The 24,415-nt window shown below is 42.5% G+C and overlaps 3 protein-coding genes across 4 annotated transcripts; 1 reads left to right on the top strand and 2 right to left on the bottom strand.

Moving 5' to 3' along the window:
• The first annotated feature begins 1,167 nt into the window (after positions 1-1,167).
• ahsg2 (alpha-2-HS-glycoprotein 2) lies at positions 1,168-3,712 on the top strand. The gene is made up of 7 exons (XM_085930960.1): positions 1,168-1,458; positions 1,888-1,998; positions 2,094-2,175; positions 2,532-2,686; positions 2,775-2,870; positions 3,004-3,075; positions 3,188-3,712. Exons 1-7 carry the CDS (start codon positions 1,261-1,263, stop codon positions 3,542-3,544), a joined length of 1,071 nt encoding a protein of 356 aa, XP_085787086.1. The 5' UTR covers positions 1,168-1,260; the 3' UTR covers positions 3,545-3,712.
• Positions 3,713-4,014: 302 nt separating this feature from the next.
• On the bottom strand, positions 4,015-9,998 carry LOC147046619 (uncharacterized). The gene is made up of 7 exons (XM_085930082.1): positions 9,667-9,998; positions 9,217-9,393; positions 8,997-9,115; positions 8,520-8,685; positions 8,145-8,260; positions 4,152-8,078; positions 4,015-4,087 (listed from the first exon to the last, which is right to left on the bottom strand). The coding sequence occupies exons 1-6, from the start codon at positions 9,923-9,925 to the stop codon at positions 4,167-4,169; spliced, it is 4,749 nt and encodes a 1,582-aa protein (XP_085786208.1). The 5' UTR covers positions 9,926-9,998; the 3' UTR covers positions 4,015-4,087; positions 4,152-4,166.
• Positions 9,999-20,222: 10,224 nt separating this feature from the next.
• On the bottom strand, positions 20,223-24,303 carry pfn2a (profilin 2a). Of its 2 annotated transcripts, none has more exons than XM_085930083.1 (3): positions 23,591-23,928; positions 22,022-22,214; positions 20,223-20,744 (listed from the first exon to the last, which is right to left on the bottom strand). In XM_085930083.1, the coding sequence occupies exons 1-3, from the start codon at positions 23,717-23,719 to the stop codon at positions 20,647-20,649; spliced, it is 420 nt and encodes a 139-aa protein (XP_085786209.1). In that variant the 5' UTR covers positions 23,720-23,928; the 3' UTR covers positions 20,223-20,646. The 2 variants fall into 2 exon arrangements, with proteins under 2 accessions (XP_085786209.1, XP_085786210.1); XM_085930084.1 differs by lacking the exon at positions 20,223-20,744 and adding an exon at positions 20,780-21,067 and having other exon boundaries at positions 23,591-24,303.
• Between the last annotated feature and the right edge of the window lie 112 nt (positions 24,304-24,415).

Genomic DNA, 24,415 nt, shown 5'->3' with positions numbered 1-24,415 from the left:
ATCTATGAAATTCTGATTGTGACACACTAATAGCAGAGCACCACAGTACGCGCTCAGCAAGGTCAATAACACCGGAATGACCTTGAATAAACCAACAAATCCTCATTGTTGTTTGCTCTGTTAACAGACTCCCTATTAAATGTATAGAACCAAAGTCCAAGTTTTAGTTCTACCAGACAACAAATTATTATTCAGTGGTTGCTTGGAAATGGAGAAAATTGGTTAATTTTCAAACCATAAAACCATTCATTGTCGTCCAGCGTTTCATCATCTTTATTGTGCAAAATAAGATATATTTTATTCGAAAAGTCTTACAAGTTGTAAGTTACAACATACAATAAATTGAAAAATGTTGTATAATTACTGAAATAATGATAATGATGATCTCATCTCAGTTAAACCCCGTTACATATTACACAGTGAAGCAAGTTGCTAAATCGATGCCCTTTCCTGTCCTCAAATAAGCACCCATGACAAACATCCTTTTTATTGAGCAATCCGCTGATAACTGAGGCACCTTGCTCAGAATCTGTCGTCAGTGGGTGCACTGTAAACATCATCCATTCATACATTTTACATTCAGCAGACATTTCAGGTCATTGTCTACGCTACGTTTATTCAACACAGAAACATCTATCATCATCAAAGGGCTGTTTTATATATCATTCAGTTGTGATGGGGGATTGATTTAAGAGTGAATATTTAAAAATACAAACACTTGGAGTGTTGACTATCATTCCTAGAAAAGTACTGCACTACTAAATGACACAATACCGCTTGTTTTTATTCAAGTATTGTAGGAGAAAGAGTCTGCACCGTCTGTGATCGACTGAAAAATTAACTCTTCAAAACATGTGTCCTCTTTTCATTCAAGTCATTTTGCTTGCACGATTGACAGTTGGGGCAAGCTGAAAGTTACCACAAATATACTTACTATCTTGAGCCCTGTTCTACAAAATTGGCACTGAACATAAATAAATAAATGAATCAAAACCTGTGGCAAAGTCCCTGGCTTTTTTTTTTGTACTATTGATCTTACCATTCAGCATGCAGTTCGACCCACCCACACGTGACATGAAAGCAAGGACAGTACTTGTTTAACTTGGCTGTTTTCCCATTTAAAGTACTATATATATATATATATATATATATACACACACACACACACACACACACACACACACACACACCAAAGCCTGAATGAGGTCTCTCTCTTTTCCTCCTCATCCTGTATGATTTTCCATCTCTTCCTGCAAAGAAATGAATCGACTTAGTATCACAGTGGTCCTGGGACTACTCGCGCTTGGGTGCGCTCAGCTCAGTATACGCCAGCCCGAGTGTGACTCTCCTGAGGCGGAAGAAGCCGCACTTGCGGCTCAGGAATACCTCAATAGCCAGCACACTCATGGCTACAAATATGCACTTAACAGGATTGAAGATATCAAGATCCTCACTAAGGTGAGTTGGGGACACATATTAAACAACAATTGATAAGTAGGCAAAATATTTTTTTCAATACTGAGGATAAGTGATTGAAAATAATGATGGGGCAGACCAGGTAAGATTAAAGAAAAATAAAATAAAATAAATTAAAACACTGTTTCACAGACAAAGCAATTAAAAACCAATTTATTTTAAGTATCCCTGTGATTTTTTAAAGTAATGAAAGAAATTACATAATCATTTGGATTATATATCTAAAATAAATGTCATATCTAATAACAATAAAATGTAGTCAAAATTTTAAATGTAAAAAAATCTGTGACTAATTTACACTTATTTAACACCAAATAAAATCAGTGTTTGCTAACCCCTGGTGTTGCTAGAAATGTCATTTTTAGGTATTGTTTTTTAAATAATAAAAATAGAATGTTTCCTATGTGATAGGTCAATGAAGATGACATCTATGTTGTTGAAGTGGACCTTCTGGAGACGTACTGTCACGTGTTGGACCCCACTCCTGTTGCTAACTGTACAGTCCGACCCAAAAGACTCACTGTAAGTAAAAACCAAATGTTTTCTTGAGCAATAGTAACAATTATTCTGCAATAGTATCAAGGTTTTATACTTGTTTAAAATATGTCTCAAATCAGGCGGTAGAAGGTGACTGTGATGTGGTTCTGAAAAGGGTTGGAGGAGTGCTGACCGTCACAGCCTTCAAGTGTAAGACAGAAGGTAAAATATGAAACTGTGTGTCTCAAAAAATTTGGAAAATACAACCAAAACTTGACAATTGAGAGGTGGCAAAAGTACTCACACTGTACTTACAAAAAACAAGTCAAAGTCAAGTTAGCCAGCTTTATTTATCTGTTTATTTATTTATTTGATGGACTCCATCTTGTCTTGGCATTAAACAAAGGTAACAGTGCAACAGCTGCAAGCCAAATTTCTGAAGAATTGTTCACAATCTGCCAAACTAAAAAAAATAAAAAGGCCAAGTAACGGCTCATTCTTGTCAGTATCATCACCTTTAGTGTACGTTGGTCTATCACATTCAGTCGACTATTATTTTTTTCATTTACGGTGTTCAGAATCAACAGAGGACCTCTGTTTGCGCTGTCCTACTCTCCTTCCACTGAACGACACCGGAGCACTCAACTTTGTGCACACTTCGCTGGCAACCTTCAACAACAACACAGTCAACAAAACATTTTCTTTGCTTGAGGTCGGAAGGCTGTCGACACAGGTGGGTTCCCACAATTTGTTTGACATCTGCAGCTTTGACTTTGTATGACAATCTGTTGCGACTCAAAGCATTTAAATAATTGTTTTAGATTCTCTCTGGTGGACCACGCTATCTGGCAGAGTATGTGATTGCTGAGGCTAACTGCACTAACGATGTCTGCGTGCCACTGAATGATGTTATGGCTGTAAGTACTTTATCAGTTAATCACCAGTCTTATTTGTGGGCCACCCAATAGTTGGGGAAAGCGGATATGAGATAGCTAAAAAACAACAACAAAGCCACTAAATGTGCACAACTTTTCCACCTGATTCTCTCAGAGTCACGGTATTTGCACTGCCAATGACCTGGGAGCTGGCCACACAGTTGACTGCAAGATGTTTGCCATTATGGTGAGTTATACAGTAGTCTTGTCTAAACCAAGTTGACAGCAACACTACTCAAATAGTTAGGAATACTGGGCTTTTGGATGACCCTGAAATGCTGCTGGTGCATGTTCTTCAGGTGCCTCCTCAAGATGCCAACAGCACTGGGGTTTCTCGCACATTGCCAACGGTCCACGTGCACACACAAAACATGACCAGAAAGCATGGTCTGAGACACCACAAGCTGACTTCTTTCCACGACCCGCATGTTACCGGCCTTCTATCTTCCGAGTCGGCATCAGAATCTGCTGAAGTGGTGTCAGTAGCCACCCCTGCAGTGTTGAACGCTACAGCAACTGTTCCAACTGCTGACACATCATCTGCTTCAGTCAGTGCTGAGATTCCCCTCGCAGTGGTTAAGAGAGATGCATCCGCCACAGTTACAGACCCAGTACCCCTGATGCCACGGTGCCCTGGGAAAGTCAGATTCTTTTGAGCATATGTGAATAAGTTGTATTACTTCTAAAAGGCTCCAACTATAAGTAACTGCTATGTTTCCATGTTTTTTGTATACATGGCATTTAACACCAGCTACCCCTTGGCTTGAAGTGTCAAACTGAAAATGACACCTTGGCATTTTATTGTAATAAAGAGTTTTATGAAATCTTGTAGTGTTTGCGTCTCATCTCAAAAATGTTTTTTCACTTGTATTCAAGTTGCATACACCTATACTAAACTACCAGTAGTTTAAAACATTTGGAGATGTGACAAGTTCAAAATTAACAGTCAATATAAAACAAAAACCAATTGCCCAGAGGAATCAAGTCACATTGATCTGTATTTACCTTGAAAATCCAATTTGACACTTTTGCCATGTGCATTTGAAAACCAACCTGTTCTATCTACTCCAAGATAGGTAGGCTTGGTACCTTTTTCAACTTTCATTGATGACAAAAGACATAAAGGTAAAGTTGAAAGTTTATTTGCAATTAAGGCATGTCATCTTAGCTTGTGACCCTCTTACTGCGACAGTCCAATCCTGAAAGAAAGAAGATGGATCAGTATGAAGATCAGGAGAGGAAATTACATTTAAAATAATTTACCATCGTTGTTGAACTTCATTCTTTTGAGTCAGGAATGCGTGGTGGATTTCCTTCATTCTTATTCCCAATTAGTCCATCAAGCTGAGGTTTTGAATCCCAGGTGTTAACATGTTGAAGATGCAGAGGGCTCACATGACTGACTGGGATATTTTGGTCAAGAACCCTAAAATTATTTGTTGACTCCATAGAACCTTTGGGTTCTTTACCCGGTGGACCACGCTGTAGAAGTATATATCCTCTTTGTTTAGAAGAATGCCCAGTCTGATCACGTTTTGAGGATAGTTTGGACTTCTTCCGATGTGATGAATGCTGCAAGTTCTGAGTTGTTGCCTTAGCATCATTAAGGATGGAGGACTGGAAAAAAGGGCCGCGCTCCTCCTGGACCCCAAGATGGGAAAGCCTATGCGATCCAAGGGAGAATGTCCCAGGTGCTCGCATATGATTTGGGTTCTGCTGCTGAAGATAATTAGAGACAGAAGACTTTGCATTCTGACCAGGCTGATAATTAAAGACTGCAAATTGGCCGTTAGGCTTTTTGGGGTGCTTATTTTGTACCTCTTGACTTAGAGGGGTGTACAATGAATTGTGAATCCTGAAGGGCATAACTTGAGGGGAAAACTGGCTTGGTAACTTTGGACTACTCACAAATGGCCACTTGGTATACTGTGAATTATGTTTCAGAGCCAAATAAGGATGGATTTGTCTTTTAGGAGCTCCTACCCTGTCTGGGATACTTTCTGATAATGAAGCAGAATGGCCATCTTGTTGGGGGTGATAAGGTTTATTATTGGGAATAGAATCTGTGTTTTTTTTTTCATTATATTTTTCTTCATCTAGTTTTTGATCATACAACGTATGACTTGCGAGACTTCCAGGTCTATAATAGGCCATGGACGTGACAAATGGAAATTTGGGAGAGACTACACGTGCCACTTTGCCAGATTGTTCAGGAGACGAGAGGTAGAGATGCTGATGCAAAGTAATTTGTGGGCAACAATTTGAAAAACCAACAGCGCATAATTTGATGCAATCATTTGTTGAACCATGGGAGACTACAGCACCATTAGTGGACTGTGGTTCCTTGGCTGAGGGTAATGTTACTGAGTGCAGCCATTGTGGATAAGGCATCTTATCCTTCGGAGGTCGGATGGGTTCAGGTTTTTCAACTTTAGGCTTTAGATTGGGACTTTTTTTATGTATTGCACCAACTGATTTTATGGGTGTTTGAGATTCCAGAGGCCAATAAACATTGCCAGGTACCTCAGGTTTCGATGGAGCAGGTGGGTTCTTGATAACTGCGCCATTATTAAATGGATAGACTGGGTTGGATGGTGGTTGCACATGAACAGAGAATTCTGGCTGTTTTGAGTCTGTCTGCTGTGGGATTGGTATTGGCTTTTTGGGCAATTCTGGGACAAGCATAGGGTAAACCAGGTAGGGATTGTATGGCTGCTGGACTAGACTTGGAGGAAATTCAGGTGGTTGGGGGTCCTTGGTAGGCTTGACAGATAGTTTGTTTCCATCCCAGAACTGGTTGAATGGCTGCTTCACAGGTCCCAGTGGAGCCTCAGACTCTTGTGGCTTCCATAGCCATGGACGCAGCATTGTTTTTTCGGCTGATTCTTTGGAACTGGGACTAGAGTAAAGTGGAAATACAGTTGGAGCAGATAACTGCAATTGTCCTTGAGAGACTCCAAGCTCTAGTGGTTTGAATGGCCATGGATATGACTTTTGGTGTTTGACTGAGTCTTTGGAACTAGGCGTTGGATCAAGCGGAAGTGGGTATGGATCAGATGGCGGCTTGACATGCCCATGTGGATCCTCAGGCTGTTGTGGCTTGATAAACCATGGATTTGGCATATGATTATTGTCTTGTTCTTTAGGACCTGGCTTTGGGTAAAAACTATACTGGTAATGATTGCTTGCTGGCTTCACTGGTCCAGGAGGCATTGTCAATTTTTGAGATTTGAATGGCCATAGTTGCAGCATTGGCCTTTTAGTGGGTACTTTAGGACTGGGCAGAGGATAGGGATATGCGTTGGTTGAAGGCTCCACTTTATTTGGAGGGCCCTCAGGTTTTGGCTTTTGAGGACTGAGCATAGGATTAAGTGGATAGGGGTATGGATCGATTGGCTGCTCCACATGACCTGAAGGGACTCCAGGTATTTGTCTATTGGGCATTGGTTTATTGGTGGGTTCTTTCGGACTGGGCATAGAGTATAGTGGATTGTAGTATGGATCAGTTGACTGCTCCATAACACCTGGAGTGACTTTAGGGTTTTGAGGCTTCTGCATTTTGGTTGTGTCTTCAGGGTTGGGTTTAGGGTGAAGTGGATAGGGATAAATTGGCTCATCTACATCACCTGGAGTGGCCTCAGTCTTTTGTGGATTAGGCATTGGCCTTTTGGTAGTTTCTTCAGGACTGGGCATGGGGTAAAGTGGATAGGGGTATGGCTTAATTGGCTCATCCACCTGACCTGGAGTCACTTCAGGCTTTTGTTGATTAGGTGTTGGCTTTTTGGTGGGTTTGTTAGGAATTGGTATCGGGTAAAAGGTATAAAGGTATGGATCAATTGGCTTACCTAACTCACCTGGAGTCACCTTAGGCTTTTGTGGACTGGGCATTGGCCTTTTGGTGGACTCTTTAGGACTGCCCATGGGGTATACGAGGTATGGGTATGGATTGGGTGGATGATGCACTGGACTGGGAGGGAGTTTAGGGTTTTGTGGATCAAGAATAGGTTTTTTGACAGAGTCTTCAGTATTAGGCAAAGGAGAAAGAGGATATGGGTATGGGTGGATATACTGATAGGCTGACTCCCGCAGTTTAACTGGAGGGATCGCAATTTTAGAAACTTTGATTATTTTTTTAGGATTTGGCATGGAATAAAGTGGATAAGTAAATGGATATTTTTGCAGCTGTATTTGTTTTGGAGGGTCTTCAGGCTGTTGTGGAGCTGGCATGGACTTGTCATTTGGTTTAAGACCAGATCCTGGCATGAGGTTTGAAGGATAAGTGGTGACTGGCTGGGGAACTTTACCTGGTAGTTTCTCAGGTTCTTGTGGTTGGGGAGGCCGTCGATCATTTTCAGGGTCAGGAAAAAATGGATAGAGGTTTGGATACAGTGGTTGACCAGCGGTAACGGTTCGTGCCTCTGGATTGTGTGCTTGTGGAAGCTGTGGAGAAGATGTAGGCTTGACATCAGATCTTCGTAGAGGATATAATGGATATTTAGGCGAGGCTGGCTTTGCACCTTGACTTGATGGCACCGGATATTGCTGTGAAACTTGAACAAGCGTAGTATATTTTATTGGTTTGTTTTCAAACAGTGGATTTGGCAAGAATGGATAATATGGTTTCTTGAAGGGACCAGAAGGAACTTTGGGCGATTGTGGCTTGGGGGAGTCACGAGAAGGAACAGTCTTTGAACCTTCACTTGGTTTATTTTCAGACTCCAGATTTGGCAAGAAGGGATAATGTGGCTTCTCCACATGACCTGTCGGTATTTCAGTTTTATGTGGAGCAACAGTCGGCTTTTGTACAGGGTCTATGAAAGGGCCAGGTGTAGGGTTAAGTGGATAGGGGAAGAAATTAAATAGAGTTTCATGTATTGGTGGTTGGAAATGCTGTGGAGCAGGTTTGGGCTTGTCTGGTTTATTTTCAGGCTGTGCAGGAAGGAGATGGTTCACTGGCTGCTCTGCATGACCAGGAGAGGATCCCATTTGGATTGGATTTCCAACAGGCCCAGGGTTGTGTGGAACCGGTTTGTAGTGACTTGAAGGTGGATAATAGAATTGCTGTGAGGGATGCAAGCCTACGTTTGGAGATTCTAATGACTTTGTTGGTTCAGATAGACTCTGAGCCATTGATGGACATGAAATCTTAGTTGCTCCTTCACCGGCTAATTCAACAGAGTAGATTCCATTCTGAAATGAAAGGTGTCAATCATTAATATTCTTTAAACAAAACTTAAGTTGCAACAACTTCTTTACCTTCTTCTCCACACAGGCACCATAGTGGACAGAAAGGATGACACCTTTGGCATTATTCACTACGCCGATCCCACATTTATGTAATGTAGCATTTAGCAGCTCCCATTTGCCATTCACTGTTGAGAATTACAATGCAATCAGTGAAAAAGTCAATTTCTATTCCAGTTTAGTGTACTCTGTCCTCAAACTGGAGTATCCAGTCACCCGAGGGGCTGTGGGCCATAACTTAGATCTGCAAAATGATTCAATATTTTACAGCATATAATTTAAATACACATACCCCCTTGAACCTAAAATATGTGAGTACCCCTGGCATAAATGAACAATAAGAGCTCCCAGAATGGAAGAAGCTATTTTAAGTTACTTAGTACTCACTATTTATTTGAATTTTAGAGAGTGGGATGATCCATTCAGTTTTCACAATCATGCCTTCTGTATGACATGTGACCATTGGTGATCTGGATGAAGAGGGTCGCATCAAGGGGCATGTCATCTTCACCGGTAACCCCCACCAAAATAACGGTAGCACATAAGAATCCTCCTAGAAAAACAATTTATTTCCATGGTGACATTGCCATTTACACGGGCATCATTTGATCAATTGGAAATCTAAAAGTGTCAAGATTAGACTGCCTTATCGCCTGTTTATTTGTAAACTTAAATGCTGCAGTTTTTTTAAATTTCATTTAGAGTACTTAAATTTATCAAATAAAAAACTGTGAAAAACTGTTCATACTTTGACATGTGTTCTGACTTTCCCAAAGCTGCTTCACTTTTCCAAACAAAATTTGTTGCAAGGTGCTTGTGAAAAATTGCCAAACCAAGCAAAAGAAGTTAGCAGATTTGTCTTACCTCCAGGGCAACGAAACAACCATTATAGGGAGCAACCAAAACCATATCTTTTTGTGTTGACTTGATGGTGTAACCGCAGCTTTGTGGGAGCTTGGAGAGAGGCAACGGAGACAGACGACCTGGGACACAATTCCAATTTAACAGGTAATTTAGAACGCAAATAAGTGAGAAATTTGATAATTTTCCATTGAGATAAAATATTACCAAAGTACAAACATACCCCTATCCACCAAAATCAGAGATCCAGGAGTGGATGAAATATCTTGGACTTGAAGTTTCATTGAGTCTATTGTACATTCCACCTTTGGATCCATTTTAATCAGCTGATCAGTGACTGCTGTGCCTGCTTCTGAAAATCTGTAAAACTCCATACTGGGTTGCCTGTAAACATCCCATCCTTTGTCGGGGGGATTCAATACATATGCAAATAAATATTTAAAGTATACAGCAATGTACATAAGATACAATTCACCATTTTAAAAGTCACTTCCAATGGTCAGGCTCACCATAAGTGGTGGCTTTAGCGCCATTTTATCTCCATCTTGAACCAAACTTTCCAGTGACATAAATATTCTAGGCACCTGCACTAGTTTAAACATGACATTCTGATTACTGCATATGCTCACACACAATGTGAAATAATTTTTTGTGAAAACAGGGAAATACATACCCATATCCGCTTGGTAATCGGAATCAGCATTGACAATCTGACTTGTGGCTTTGTTAGGGACGGCAGCTTGCTGAAAGATTAACAGCCTTCCACTGTAGGAAGCATCATTTCTGTTTGGAGTCAGTGGAGACTTGTGTCTGAATTTAATTGATGTCGTCAACCTTGCAAGTTGGGAGCATTGGCAAAATGTACTAGCAGCAAGCAGAAAAAGTCCAAAATACAATAAAATCAGAGAGCCCGCTGGCTCTCTCCACGCCATTGGAACTAAAAAAGAAGGTACTGCATACAGAGAAAGTCGAGTTTTACTGTGCTGACCACTGAAGGGACAGTAGGCTGCACAGGTGGGATTAATGAGGACACGCCGCACCAGGTGTTATCAATGGGTTAATTGTGGGTGTAGTTTAAAATGTTTCCTATTGGCTTGCAAAACCTGTTCACAAGGAGGGACAAATAGTTAGAAACACAGTGGGTGGCAGGCCATGTATTTAGTCTGCATATTTGGATTATATGACATTAAAAAAATAAAATAAATAACAGCACACAAATAACTGAACATCATTCTACTGCAGTACAAATATATTTATCTAATATTACAAAATAAACTAAATAAATCTCAGATTTTTTTAGTATGCGTGTAGATCTTTACACATTGTTTTGCTATAGTCAAGTTTTGCGCTGACCAACCCATCAGTTGAGAAATTATATCAAGTACCAATGATTGAAATTTGATTTGTGATCAATTTTATTCATTTATTGATAATAAAGGGAAATGTGCTTTCAGCGGTTTGCAAACATATATTTTTTTTAAGGTTGTGTGAAACATATAATCATATCAATATAATATCTAGTATTGGAGTGCTTGTGTGGATTGGTGGGGGGTGAGGAATGTGCAGGCACACTGCATGAACTTGTTTTCTTCTAAGAGTTATGGAACAGGCCCAGGAAGGGAGTACCAGACGAAGGGAGTACGGGACGGTACGGAACGAAGGGAGTACCGGACGATAACACCTCAAGGTCGGTGAGGAACGAGAAAGAAAGAACAATACCACGTCCAGGTGGTTGGACTTCAAGAGGAAAACAACCAACCCCCTGACCACAGTGATGACACCTCGACGGGGAGGAGATGACCATCGACCAATCATCACACAATATTTTGCATGCTTTAATATTCATATTGTGTTTCTTTAAAACTGGGCAACCCGGAAGAATGTGTCGTCTTTTGGTGGTCACAAAAACGCACGAGTTTTAGTGTGAGGGACCCGGGACCCAGGCCTGTATTAGTGCGCTTTGTTAGGAATAAACATTTGGTAAATTTGGTCTGATTGATCTACTGGTCTTCTCTTTGACAGAACGAACTCGCAAAATTGTTAGGTGCGCCAGTGTGTGGATTAGGACATAGAAACTTGTGTTAAGTGTTGATCGTAATTTGGAGTCAGATCAATAGCTAAAATCCGTATCCTAACAATTTCTTGGTGACCCCGACGTGATGTCAAGAGAAGGGTAATTGGCAACTCGTGGTCTGTATCCAGGACACCGGACAGCGTCTGGGACGCTGTCTCTCGGTCGGCGAACCGTTTGGAATAAAGTGCACAACGTTGAGCTGGTACAACGTCTCCTCAACCCTGAGCGCTCATCACTGATAAGGTAAGCAGAATACCTGTTACTATAAGTCGAAATTCTGCAAATTGAAATAGGAAATTTAAGAGGAGACTGTTGTTCAGATCAAATAAAGTGTGCAAAAGATACATACGGCGAATAAGTTTGGAACTTACGTGTGTGACGTGTACGGTAAAGTCAGGGACTTACGCGTATTACGAATAGGTCCGGGACCTAGCCTAGTCGTGGCGGACAAGGGTACGTTGACGAGCGTATTCAGATAGCCAGGTTTTTTGAGATCCTGGGAGCAGTGAGGCTCTCCCGAAAACATCCGGTGGTAACAGTTCCTTCTGTGAGAGATCAGACCGCTAAAACATCCAAAATGCCCCAAATTGATAGAAGTGTGTGTGTGTGTGTGTGTGTGTGTGTGTGTGTGTGTGTGTGTGTGCGTGTGTGTGTGTGTGTGTGTGAGATGAGAGGTGTGCGTGTGCTGAGAGGAATGAATGGAGTGAGATAGTGTGTGATGAGAGGTGTGTGTGCGCTGAGAGGAATGAATGGAGTGAGATTGAAAGAATGTATGCAATGTGGTAGCGTAAATTGTGAGTGGCATTGACAGAAAGAAAGTGGCAAAGGAGCGTGTGAGACACCGACAAGTCTTCGCGAAATTGGAAGCTGACAAATTGTTTCAGAGTTTTTCAACAATTTGGGACATGGAACGTTTCTCACGGCAATTGCAGCAAAAAGAGAGTCAGGTGCTGAAAAGAAAGCTCTCCTTAGAAGACAAGCAGAAAGGGGCCGGCTGGCGTGAGCGCAAGGTGCTCGAGAAGCACATTAGGGAGAGAGAGGAAGAGCGACGCTCTTTGCACAATATGGCAACAGCTGCAACAGCTTTGTTTGCCACTCAGAAGAAACTGCCCGTAGAAAGTGTTGTTAATGTGAGAAAAGCAGAGGAGGTAGAGAAAGCTGGCATAGACTTAGTGCCGAGAACGAGGAGCTAAAGAAGAAAGTTGATCAAGTTGATGAGCAGCGTAGACAGGAAGCGCAGATGTTAAAATGGGTAACGGAAAAGTGAGACAAGACGTGAAGAGCAAGTGGAGACAGAAAGAGCGTTCACAGCGAGACTGGGGAGGGAGGTGCCCTTGCCACAAGTAGCAGTAGCAGTAGTAGTTTGAAAACATTAAAATGACTTTCCCACAACCCACCGATCTGGCCCCCACTATGTTTCCTTATGATGTGAAAATGTCACCTGCCCAACATTATGTAACATGTGTGGAGAGTTGGATTGAAACCACAGGTCGCCATCCGACTCTCACGCACGGGGCAGAGGTGCTCTTCCGGACGGCGCTGGTGGATGGACTTCCGCCAGATGTGAAGAAGCAGCTAATGTCATACCCTGACATTCTGGTTTGTGCCGAGGAACGATTTAAACGTCATCTTTTGCATCACTGCAGAATGTTCACTGAGTCACAAGCTAAAGTTGATAACGAGACAGACGCATTATTCAAACAGTTGTTGAAATTACAGTTGGCAAAAATGCATGGTGAAGCTAAACAGTCTAAATCACAGAAAAAGGAAATGCAAATGTCACAGGCTCCTCAGGTGGTGGGACGCGGAAGGGGCCAGTTCCGGGGCGGATACAGAGGCCGGTGAGGGAGTGCACCTGCTTACCCGGGGAGGGCAACATACAAAAACCATTCGCCCAACGCATGCTTCATCTGCGGCAAAACCGATCACTGGGCAAGAGAATGCCCGCAGTATCGACCGCACGGAGCCGCCCGCCCAGCCGGAGGCCCGCCACATCAACCTGAGGCGCCGATGCAACAAGCAGGAACAGCTCCGTCTGGTGAACGGCCCTGGCAACAGCCACAAACACACGGAGGTCAGTACTACCAACATGATGATCTCTGGTGTGGACAATTTGAATAGGGCAGCCCGGGGAGCAAGAGAAGCAGTGGCCCAGCGGAGTCAATGCTTCATGTGACAGTGGAGGGAAAACCTGTGCAGATGCTGGTGGACACAGGAGCAACTTATTCATCCATAAACACTGCCCTTCCTGTATCCTCACTGTCAAAGAAAACAACGACTTTAGTCGGCTTCTCGGGAAAACCACAAACTCTGCCTTTTACCAAACCACTTGAAACTGTGATCACCCGGACGGGGTGTAGACTGTGGCACAAATACATCCATTCCACAGACACTCCGATCAATTTGATGGGGAGGACTTGTTGTCAGCTGTTGGGCCAGAGGGAGTGATTATTCAATTTCCAGATGGCGTCAGCATCCAGTGCTCACAACAAATACAACAACATGGCTGGAGCCAGAGACCCCTGCTGGTGATGGTGTGTTCTCGACCTACCTACTGTGGAAACCCTGGATCTGCTCACTGACGCCATACCACCCACCTGTTGATCCTTTGCATTGCACTCTATATTATGACCGAAAAAGTGATGATGTATATCGGGATTTGTTTGAAGATATTGAAGGGCACATGTGGGATTTAACTTCATCACGCATTTTGATTGGTAAAGAGGGAGTTGCAGCGGCAACTGAACTGACACATGAACAAATGCAGTGGTTCAAAATGACAGAGAAAGGGGTGCCACACATTTCCCTAGCTATTGCCCCAGGACACAAGGCCAGACAATTGGGCTCAATGGTCAAGCAGTTGTTGCAACAGACCGATTGGCGGAAAACTCACATTCCTAATTTGTACTGGTCTAGGTCTCAGCATGCATACCAAATTAAACAACCCATGGCAGACAGGATTGCTGGAGATGATGTTGGTGTTCCGCGGTCCAGTAATCTGGACGGGGAACACCCAGACTCCTGTTTGCGTCCTACGTTGAAGCCTAAGCCCGGCCTGTTTCAGCCGACCCCGTGGCTGGGAGCAGAGGTGATCATTGAGTTCACCGACATGTATACAAGAGTGAATGGGAAACGCTTTTTGCTTGTGTTGGTTGACGCTTACTCAGGCTGGCCTGAGGCATATCCGTGCTCGAAAGAAGATTCTGCTGCTGTGATCAAGGCTTTGATCACCCATTACATCCCCACGCATAGTTTTCCCGCCCTGATCCGCTCTGACAATGGTACACACTTTAACAACAAAGCCTTGGCCAAGGTGGAATCAATTTAGGGTTTGAAGCATCGATTCGGCTGTGTCTACCATCCTCAGAGCCAGGGCAAAGTTGAACGAATGAACCGGACGTTGAAGGAAAAAACTGGCCAAAATTATTGCTCAAATGAGAATGAATTGGCTCCAAGCGATTCCGCTTGCCTTGTTGTCTGTGCGGCAATCTGTTAAGAGGCACACTGGATTTGCACCGTTTGAATTGATGACAGGTCGTCTAATGCCGGGACCAGCAACGACGCTCGTCCCACCGGAGGATGTTACGGTACCAAATTGGTCTCATACAGCATAAGGGTCCTATTTGTCTGCTTTGGTGTCCAGTGTTTCTGCACAGATTGGAGAGAAAACGGCTGCGGCGGAGGAAGGCGTGTCGGTGGAGAAACAGCTCACATGTACACGTCTACGTCAGAGTCATCTCCAGAAAGTGGACGGAGCCCAGGTGGAAGGGCCCCTTTCGTGTCTTGGCCAGGACCTCTCACATGGCCCAGCTCGACTTCAAAGGACGCCGGTGGTATCACTACTCACACCTACGTCCGGCCCCAGAGTTTGTTCCGTCAGGATGAAGGTATTCTTGTTTGGCCGTGTCCCGGACCCGGCCAAAGGGGGGAGACAGAAGGAGAAGGAGCAGCAATACGGAAAAGGAGAGGGCTCGAAAGGTTTTTCGGATTTTTCAGAATTAATTTTAGTAGTGGCGGCTCGGTGGAGCAGTGGGTAGCACGTCCGCCTCACAGTTAGGAGGGTGCGGGTTCGATTCCACCTCCGGCCCTCCCTGTGTGGAGTTTGCATGTTCTCCCCGAGCCCGCGTGGGTTTTCTCTGGGCACTCCGGTTTCCTCCCACATCCCAAAAACATGCTTGGTAGGCCGATTGGACTCTAAATTGTCCCTAGGTATGAGTGCGAGTGCGGATGGTTGTTCGTCTCTGTGTGCCCTGCAATTGGCTGGCAACCGATTCAGGGTGTCCCCCGCCTACTGCCCGATGACGGCTGGGATAGGCTCCAGCACGCCCGCGACCCCCGTGGGGACAAAGCGGTTCAGAAAATGACTGACTGACTGAATTTTAGTAGTGCTATTTTTAGTAGGTTGTCTTTTTGTGTGGACATTGATGACAATTGATGAGACTATCCAGCAGAAAACGTCCCAGATTCAAATTTTACCCACTTATAAACAATACCGATGCAAAGGAGAAGTAGTTTTTGAGGCTGAGATGAACACAACAGAAGAGCTCTCACGAGAAGAACAGGGAGGTTTGAGACAGAGATGTGACAGCGGAAATTGGCAAATGCATGTCACGTTGTTTAATTGGACAGAGACAAACCAAACGTTACAGGACAAACTGGAAAAGTACCAGAGAAGGGTGTGGAGGAAGCAAATTGAAAAGGTAAGGGAAATATTGGATTTAGCCCCACCAGACAGAGAAGGGACATGTATTCACCAATGTAAAGAGGATGGACGGTTTGTAGTTGCTTCATGTCATGGACAAAAGAAGTTAACAATATGGAAAAATGTGGTTGTTTTATTTTATTTATGGTTTTTCAATGCTTAGGGAATGAGTTTGGTTTGTCCTCGGTTGAGAGGGCATTGGAGAGTCACGGCATACAATTATTCACTAAAAAAGAAAGCCCGTTTTTGACAACCATGTGACTCAACAAAATATGACATGTTTAAAGTTAAAGGGGACCGGCATAAGTATTGGGACAATAGATTCCACATGGTGGAAATTCAATTTCAAATTCAAAAATTTGTCACTGACTGTAACCTCTCCTCTCTCTCGTGCAGACATCTGGTTGTGGTGTGGTGATGACAAATTATATGATCGCTTGCCAAAGAATGCATCAGGTATCTGTGCCCTCGTGTCTTTGATAATGCCTGTGGTGGTTGTCCCCATTGAAATACAGAATCTCAATTGGGACCTGGAGTCCCCATTGGCGGAGCTCCTGAAGCGAGCCAAAAGAGACGTTTTGCCCCCGTGGTTGAGTGACGACGATCCAACATATATTGACGCTATAGGAGTGCCCCGAGGTGTACCAGATGAGTATAAACTCGTTAATCAAGTGGCCTCGGGATTCGAAAGTATCTTCCTATGGATCACCCCCAATAAAAATGTAGACCGTATTAATTACGTTCATTACAATGTCCAACGACTGGGTAATTATACAGCTGAATCATTTGCCGCAGTTCATGAACAATTGGCCGCAACGTCATTAATGGCGTTCCAAAATAGAATTGCGTTGGACATGCTATTGGCTAAGGAACATGGTGTGTGTGGAATGTTTGGTGATGCATGTTGTACTTTCATCCCAAACAACACGGCACCAGGGGGACGACTGACCAAGGCGTTGGAAGGACTATGGACACTGAATAAAAAGATGAAAGATCATTCAGGTGTACACACCGATATTTGGTTTGATTGGATGAAAACGTTCGGAAACTGGAAAGGGCTCATCATGTCTGTGCTTGTTGCTGTGGCTATTTTTACTACAATTATGATGTTATGCGGTTGTTGTTGTGTTCCATGTATTAGATCACTCACTGTCCGGTTGATCGAGAAGACCGTTAGCCCGTTGCCACAGATGGGCCAATATACCCTGGTGGCTCAACATGAGCCGCGGGAGGAAGGAAGGACCGATAGCGCGCTGGTAGCTATTTGCTAGAGTATCGGGTGATGACCTCATAAATGAGGTCATGAGAGGGAATAAAGGGAAATGTGCTTTCAGCGGTTTGCAAACATATATTTTTTTTAAGGTTGTGTGAAACATATAATCATATCAATATAATATCTAGTATTGGAGTGCTTGTGTGGATTGGTGGGGGGTGAGGAATGTGCAGGCACACTGCATGAACTTGTTTTCTTCTAAGAGTTATGGAACAGGCCCAGGAAGGGAGTACCAGACGAAGGGAGTACGGGACGGTACGGAACGAAGGGAGTACCGGACGATAACACCTCAAGGTCGGTGAGGAACGAGAACAAAGAACAATACCACGTCCAGGTGGTTGGGCTTCGAGAGGAAAACAACCAACCCCCTGACCACAGTGATGACACCTCGACGGGGAGGAGATGACCATCGACCAATCATCACACAATATTTTGCATGCTTTAATATTCATATTGTGTTTCTTTAAAACTGGGCAACCCGGAAGAATGTGTTGTCTTTTGGTGGTCACAAAAACGCACGAGTTTTAGTGTGAGGGACCCGGAACCCAGGCCTGTATTAGTGCGCTTTGTTAGGAATAAACATTTGGTAAATTTGGTCTGATTGATCTACTGGTCTTCTCTTTGACAGAACGAACTCGCAAAATTGTTAGGTGTGCCAGTGTGTGGATTAGGACATAGAAACTTGTGTTAAGTGTTGATCGTAATTTGGAGTCAGATCAATAGCTAAAATCCGTATCCTAACAATACATTATTTCAATAGTGAATTTTATTGCTAATCGTGTAAAACACTATTTACTAAAATAAGGAAGCAATATGGAGGATATCCATTTTTGCCAATTACATACAGAAAAAAAGACATTTTATTGGTTAAAAAATATTGTCGTATAAATATGTTTGATATATGTTTGCTTAACCTGTTCGCTCAGTTGTAGGTCCAAGTTTATTATTACATTTGTTGCTCAATGATTAAAAAAGTAATTAAAAATGTGTATTGTGTATTATGTCACAAAAGACACAAAGACATTTTTCTCTCTCGTTTAATTCTGTACATATTCCACAAAGTCTGGCGATAACTGATGCCAAAATGTCCCTTCGGAACGTGCCATTAAAAGTTATATCTTGCCAGGGCAGCAGGTAAAAATCCAACTCGTAGCAGCACGAGATTGATTTTTATGGCACTGAATACACAATTCTCGGAGGTTTATCACAAGACAACTTACAAATGTTCTTATTCCAACCAACACCACTTTCAATAAGTTTAGTGTACACAGCATTATTTTTATTCATTTTCTTTTTTAGCTATAATACTTCTAAGTACCACACGATGACAATTTGTGAATACATCTTGGATGACTAAAGCACAATGCAAATAATGTCAGAAGTTGACACCCTTGGTTTACAGTCAGTATGCATTCATGTAGTTTCAGTAGTTAATGAAATTAGTCGAAAAAATAATCAACATCAAAGTCTATAAGTGTTGACAAATTTAAAGTAGTGTCGAAGTCTTGAATATTAAAAAAAAAAAAAAAAAAAAAAAAAAAAAAAAAAGCCGTTGCGATTTTACTACTTTCCAAAGCCGCCCAAGGTTTTATTTATTACAGTCAATGGGTAATGCCAACAATCATCTATCAGAATGGAGGTGGACATCCTTGTACATCAATGATTGGTCCAAGGTGGGAAGAAATGGGGAAGGAGGATGAGAACGGGGTGGTAATTTACAGCCAATTGGAGAAATTGCAGGGGCTGATTGATAAATGTGAGCTGTCGCAGAGGTGGAATGACCACAAACGACAGAATGTGAGGAAAGCCGTTTGAGCATCCATCCATCCATTTTCTGAACCGCTTTGTCCCCACGGGGGTCGCGGGCGTGTTGGAGCCTATCCCAGCCGTCATCGGGCAGTAGGCGGGGGACAACCTGAACCGGTTGCCAGCCAATCACAGGGCACACAGAGACGAACAACCATCCGCACTCGCACTCATACCTAGGGACAATTTAGAGTCTTCACTTGGCCTACCAAGCATGTTTTTGGGATGTGAGAGGAAACCTGAGTTCCCAGAGAAAACCCACGCGGACACGGGGAGAACATGCAAACTCCACACAGGGAGGGCCGGAGGTGGACTCGAACCCGCACCCTCCTAACTGTGAGGCGGACGTGCTACCCAGTGCGCACAGAGCCGCCTGTCATTTGAGCATTTATTCAATATCTTTGAAAGCCGTCCGTGTACTAGCATGTGTTGTCCTCTCTAGTAGGACAATTCAATGCACTATTAGACAACTAGTAGAACTATCAGGTCTTCCTACTAATGTTCATTCCACAGCTTGTGAGACTTCCGGCCCTCGAGTGTGATCTTAGGCTGGATATCAAGGTTGAATAAATGCTTAAATGGCTTTATCTGACTCTGGGCAAAGACTTCACTAGTACATCTGACTTTTGGCAAAGACTTCATTAGTACATGGACCTCTTAAAACAGAATACCAAACTAGTTGACTAGTCAATTAACTTGTCCACTAACTAGTTGACTGGCTGACTGGTAAATCACTAGTGAGACAATTCAGCACACTTGCATAACAACTGACTTGCTATTAACGATTTTTCCACTACTGCAATACATTTCTCCAGAATAGTATGACAATATTTGTGGGCATTTTGGTTCTACAAGTATGATGCAGAACATTCCAAGTGCGTGTGACGCATGCCTTCTATTTGGATCAAGTAATGTTGCTATTGTAGCAAAGTAGATTACTAGTAGTAAGATGTAATTATATACTAGTAGGTCAACATTAGACTACTGGGGACAGAAAAAAAACATAGTAAGATATCCTCGACATTCATCTTCAAGTACGTGTACACGTATGCACTCTGTACACGTATGCACTCTATCCTCGAGTGAGTCCACGAGTCCATTGACCTTGCACTAAATATCAAGAATGCCAACTCAAAACTCAATCATCAAATCAAGGATATAAAATAAAGGCTCAGTCAGCTTTCCACAAGAATGTGTTGGAAGTATCACAACAACGCTGTCCTTACACTACACTCGAACAAGAACCAGCACATCTTTTTAAGATCACATCCAGGTACAAGACATGTACATATGATGGTAGGTCCAAAAATCAAAATGGGGGCAGGGGGTGGTACAGGGGCGCGTGGCAAATTTATACACAGATACAAGCTTAAGTCAGCGTAAACTGTTTTTATTGGAGGCAGGTAAGAAGATGTTTTGGCTGGGAGACAGGTGAAGGGCCAAGAGAACCATAATAAAAGCAGATATGCATGCAACAATGCAGACATGCTGATGAATAGAACAGGGAAATGCCTTTATCTCTTTTTAAACGAGCTACTAGCAAAGCAGATGTCATACAAGGCAAATTGCATTTTTATTACACTTTGTGGTTGTTGTTTTTTTGTACACTCCTTTGGTTTATAAACATTTAAACAATTTCAGTGACAATGCCAATACTGTAGTGTCAAAAAAATGTTTAGATGATTAGGATGGAGAAAAAAATGGGGCTGTGTATAAAACAGAAGGGATGAAAGAAACATTGCCCTTTAATCCTGGAAGTATGTAGTGAGCTGTTAAGGTTGATGGATGGTGAGGTTGCTTAATATCCAGCCTTTCTCAGGTATTCTGCCATGTCATGTGCTTTCTTGTTAAGATTTCCACCATGGATCGCCTCCTTTCCCATGACTACAACCAATACTGGGGCACATAGGGGGAAAAAAAAAACAGAGAAAATGAACAAAACCGAACTGTCCCCGCCCCCACGTGACTGAGGGGGAGGTCTAGATGTCAGGATCTTACCACTCTTCAATGCTATAAAGGTTTCCATGACATTTGACAGCTTGCAGGTGAAATCTTAACAGCAATATTTATTTTCTCTTCTTTATGTCCCTCAAATTTTTACCTAAATGAGCCTGGGAAACATTAAAAGCCTGAATCCCGCAAGTATTTTGCCATTGAGTAAGCCTTCTTATTCAATCCGCCTCCATGGACCCCTTCTTTCCCCATTACAAGAACCAAAACTGAAAGAGAAGAGATAGAGAAGGGGGTTGGGTTAAGGAAAAAGGTAAGAAACCAAGAAAAGCATCCCAAAGTACTTTCATGAGAAGCATGAAGATATGTTGAAGTAAAGTTTGCGAGCTGTATCCTGAACCTCGACTGCGAGCGCACGACTGAGGTTAGGGTTAGTCAATGTGTTCTTAGGGAAACAAAATGTACTATTCTTCCTGATTTTTTGTGTGCGTGGGGGGCGATGGAACCAGATAGACGCTTGTGTATCAAGCATAAGTGCTTTGGGCTCATGGTATCAGTTATCTGTGTTTGTCCGGCCCCTAACCTCCAAAAATGGAACCATTTGGGTTATTAAAAAAAAAAAATGCATGGCACAACATCTCTGGAGTCTTTTGCAATTTTCTTAATCTAATTTCCAGACACATTCAAGACTTATCAACTTAAAATTTGGCTGGGGTTTGAATTAATTTAAACCAAAAGCTTTAATTCTGCTTATTCTTACAAAGCCAGGTATTTAAACAAGGTGTCCACCCCTAAAAGAAGAATCATAAAAACTAGAACTAAAAAACTGTTCAGGCAATAGGAACTTTATTCCTTTAAAAAAATATATTTTCGATACAGCATCGAAGAACTGAAGAGGGGAGAAAAAAGGCTGAAAAGGGGAACATGTTGATTGTGTTGGCGTTTCCCACAAGAGTTGGACATAGAAAAAGTTGATATTAGGGAAAGGCTGAAACACCCCAGACATGGAAAAGACCAAAAAGAGGAAATGTTTGGGACAAAACCTACATGAGGTTTAATGAGGGAAGCTGAAAATATTTTGAAAAAACATTAAGTAGCACTTACACTCCTTTCAACTGTGAAATTCAGGAGCCGGATTCACAAATCTCCACAATGCAAATTAAATTCTTATGTAGCAGATATTACCTTCTGATAGAAAGACTGCTGTAAAACTCTTGATTTACCTTGTCCGGCTCGTCCCACAGAGATGTTGTATGTGGGTTCTCCTCCTTGGCTCTTTGTCCTCATGTCCATTGTCCAGTCGCCTTCGTCCTGCAGGCTGTCTCTGAGCACCGAACACTTTTTTGAGCCCAGGGTCAGACCGCAGGTGTAGAAGGTCTCTCTGTCTTTGCCTACGAGAACATCAATTTCTTGGGACTGAAAAACAACCAAAATCATACAAACACAGAAATAAATAACAGCAGAACAATTTCAGATACTTCATTACATCACCAATGAAGGACCGCCCATTATTATAGCTTGTCAGATGCATTTATTCGAAATCCAAATCTAACCTGTCTTTATTTATTATTCAGCATGACACAAAGATGTTACCCTGAAAAGGTACATTTTCACTTTATAAGGATTATTAATCCCTTTGCGCATGGTGTTATTTCTATTGTGGTTAATAGTGCAACTGTCAACATCCCATGTGGGTGCCAGGTGATAAAGCATTCACAGAGTTGACAAGAATTGATGACTCACTTGACTGTAGCCTGATTAGTTAACACAAAATGAAGAAAAAAAAAGTTAAATGATTATAATGTCATGTACAGACAGATTTATGAACAAAATACAAAATAGTAAACAGATTCATAAAGATCTCTCTTTTTCTGGGATTTTGGTGAAAATGTGTGAATGCTGGTAATGTTATACTTTAGTTCATGTCCTAAACAAACATTCATTTGAAAATGTCGTGGAATATGTGTGATAATGAAAAACGTGGACATTTGGGGAATGTTAAAAAGGTGTCAAATACATGTCATGAATAAGCCGAACACTTTCAATCTGGAATGTTAAGAGTTATTTTTGAATGTCCCGCATATTGTAAATATATGTACGTTGGTCTGTGCTTTGACATCCACACATGAGCAAAATTCGCATATTCAGAATTGTAACTAACAATTGAGTCGTGAAATGTGGCCTGTGTATCGACCAGGCCACCTATCTACAATATCAATGATGCCACATGATCAAGCAATTAGAAATGACGGAATGGCTCCTTTCCACCGATAACCACAATAACAATAAAGCTACTCTTAAACCCTTTTTTTTTTAATGACAGATTGATCAAAAGTCTGCCAGTATAAGCTTTTGAGTGTGTGTGCGTCCACAGGTAACCGGTAGATCGGCGGTTTAACGTTAGCTAATCATCATTGCCACGGCACACAAAGAATGCTCCTATTACTTCAAAGCCGAACCCAATTTCCTTGATAGTTTGACAAAAAATAAACCAGAAGAGGTTATATATCGATGTCTAAACTGGACCTTGGCTGTGAATGAGAAATTTTGTGTCGGGGTCCACGCCCGTTTCCAATGTGTCTCGCCGTACACGAGGTGGCTAAATAATCCTGCGGCGTTTCCCTAGCCAGGAAAGGCCAGCGACGCGTTAGCTTACCATAGCCGCTAGTTTGGTTAGTCATTTGCATAGATAACGGATTATTTTCCAACCTCCCCGTGCTTTGCCCCTAAAGCCACCCGCTGAGATTCTTAACACTTTACACCTACCTTCCGCTTTGATTTCATATTCTTACCGTGATATTGTTGAAAGTCCCACCGTCATGTGCTGCCCAAACGTATTTGGCGTCCAAATAGCCAACAATGGCGCTGTCCTGACAGCTGCCATCGGCCATCAGGTTTTCCACGTAGTTTTGCCAAGACATGTTCAAGAAAGACAAAGCAGGGGTACAAAATGGCTAAGGAGGAGTGAGAGAGCGACCAAGGCCGAAGAGAGAGAGATTCAGGAGCCTCGGATACAAGCCACCAATACTCGGACGCGCTGGGGCGGCAAAGAAAGCCGGGGCACTAGTGTGGATGCGAATGCGGCTGTGGCTGGGTGTAGTCCGGATTTCAGATCACTCCGCACAATGAGCCTCCACTACCACCGGCGTTTTGATGGCAGCGGGCGGCGGAAGAAAGAAAGAGAAGTAAAGAAGATGAGGAAGAGGGAATGAGCCAACTGTTTGGGGAGAATACTGGTTTAGGGAGCACAAAAACGCTGCTCATTTATTGTGCACATGATGAAGATTTCTGCCCCCACTCCTATTATTATCCATTGACTAATTTTCGCCTTTATGCCAACTTTTCACCTCAATCAGGACATCAGGGGACTATTTTGCCCAAATTCCTTCTTTGCCCCACAAATTCAGATTCTACAGGATCAATTCATTAAAATTTCTAAGCTTTCAGTTCAAACAGGACGTATAGGGAACTATTTTTTCTATATTCTTTGAAGTCACATATTTGTAATCCATATTTTCCATGACACAATTTCTAATTAATGCATACATTTCACATGTAACCACAGATTTCTACCCCCCCCCCCCATTTTTAATGTTATCATACTAAATTTTGACTAT

Source organism: Syngnathus leptorhynchus, chromosome 14 (genome assembly GCF_054491065.1).
Source record: "Syngnathus leptorhynchus isolate UIUO chromosome 14, UIUO_Slep, whole genome shotgun sequence".
Taxonomy (NCBI): Eukaryota; Metazoa; Chordata; class Actinopteri; order Syngnathiformes; family Syngnathidae; genus Syngnathus; species Syngnathus leptorhynchus.
The sequence above is the reverse complement of the archived record's forward strand: the minus strand, read 5'-3'. Positions and strand labels throughout refer to the sequence as shown.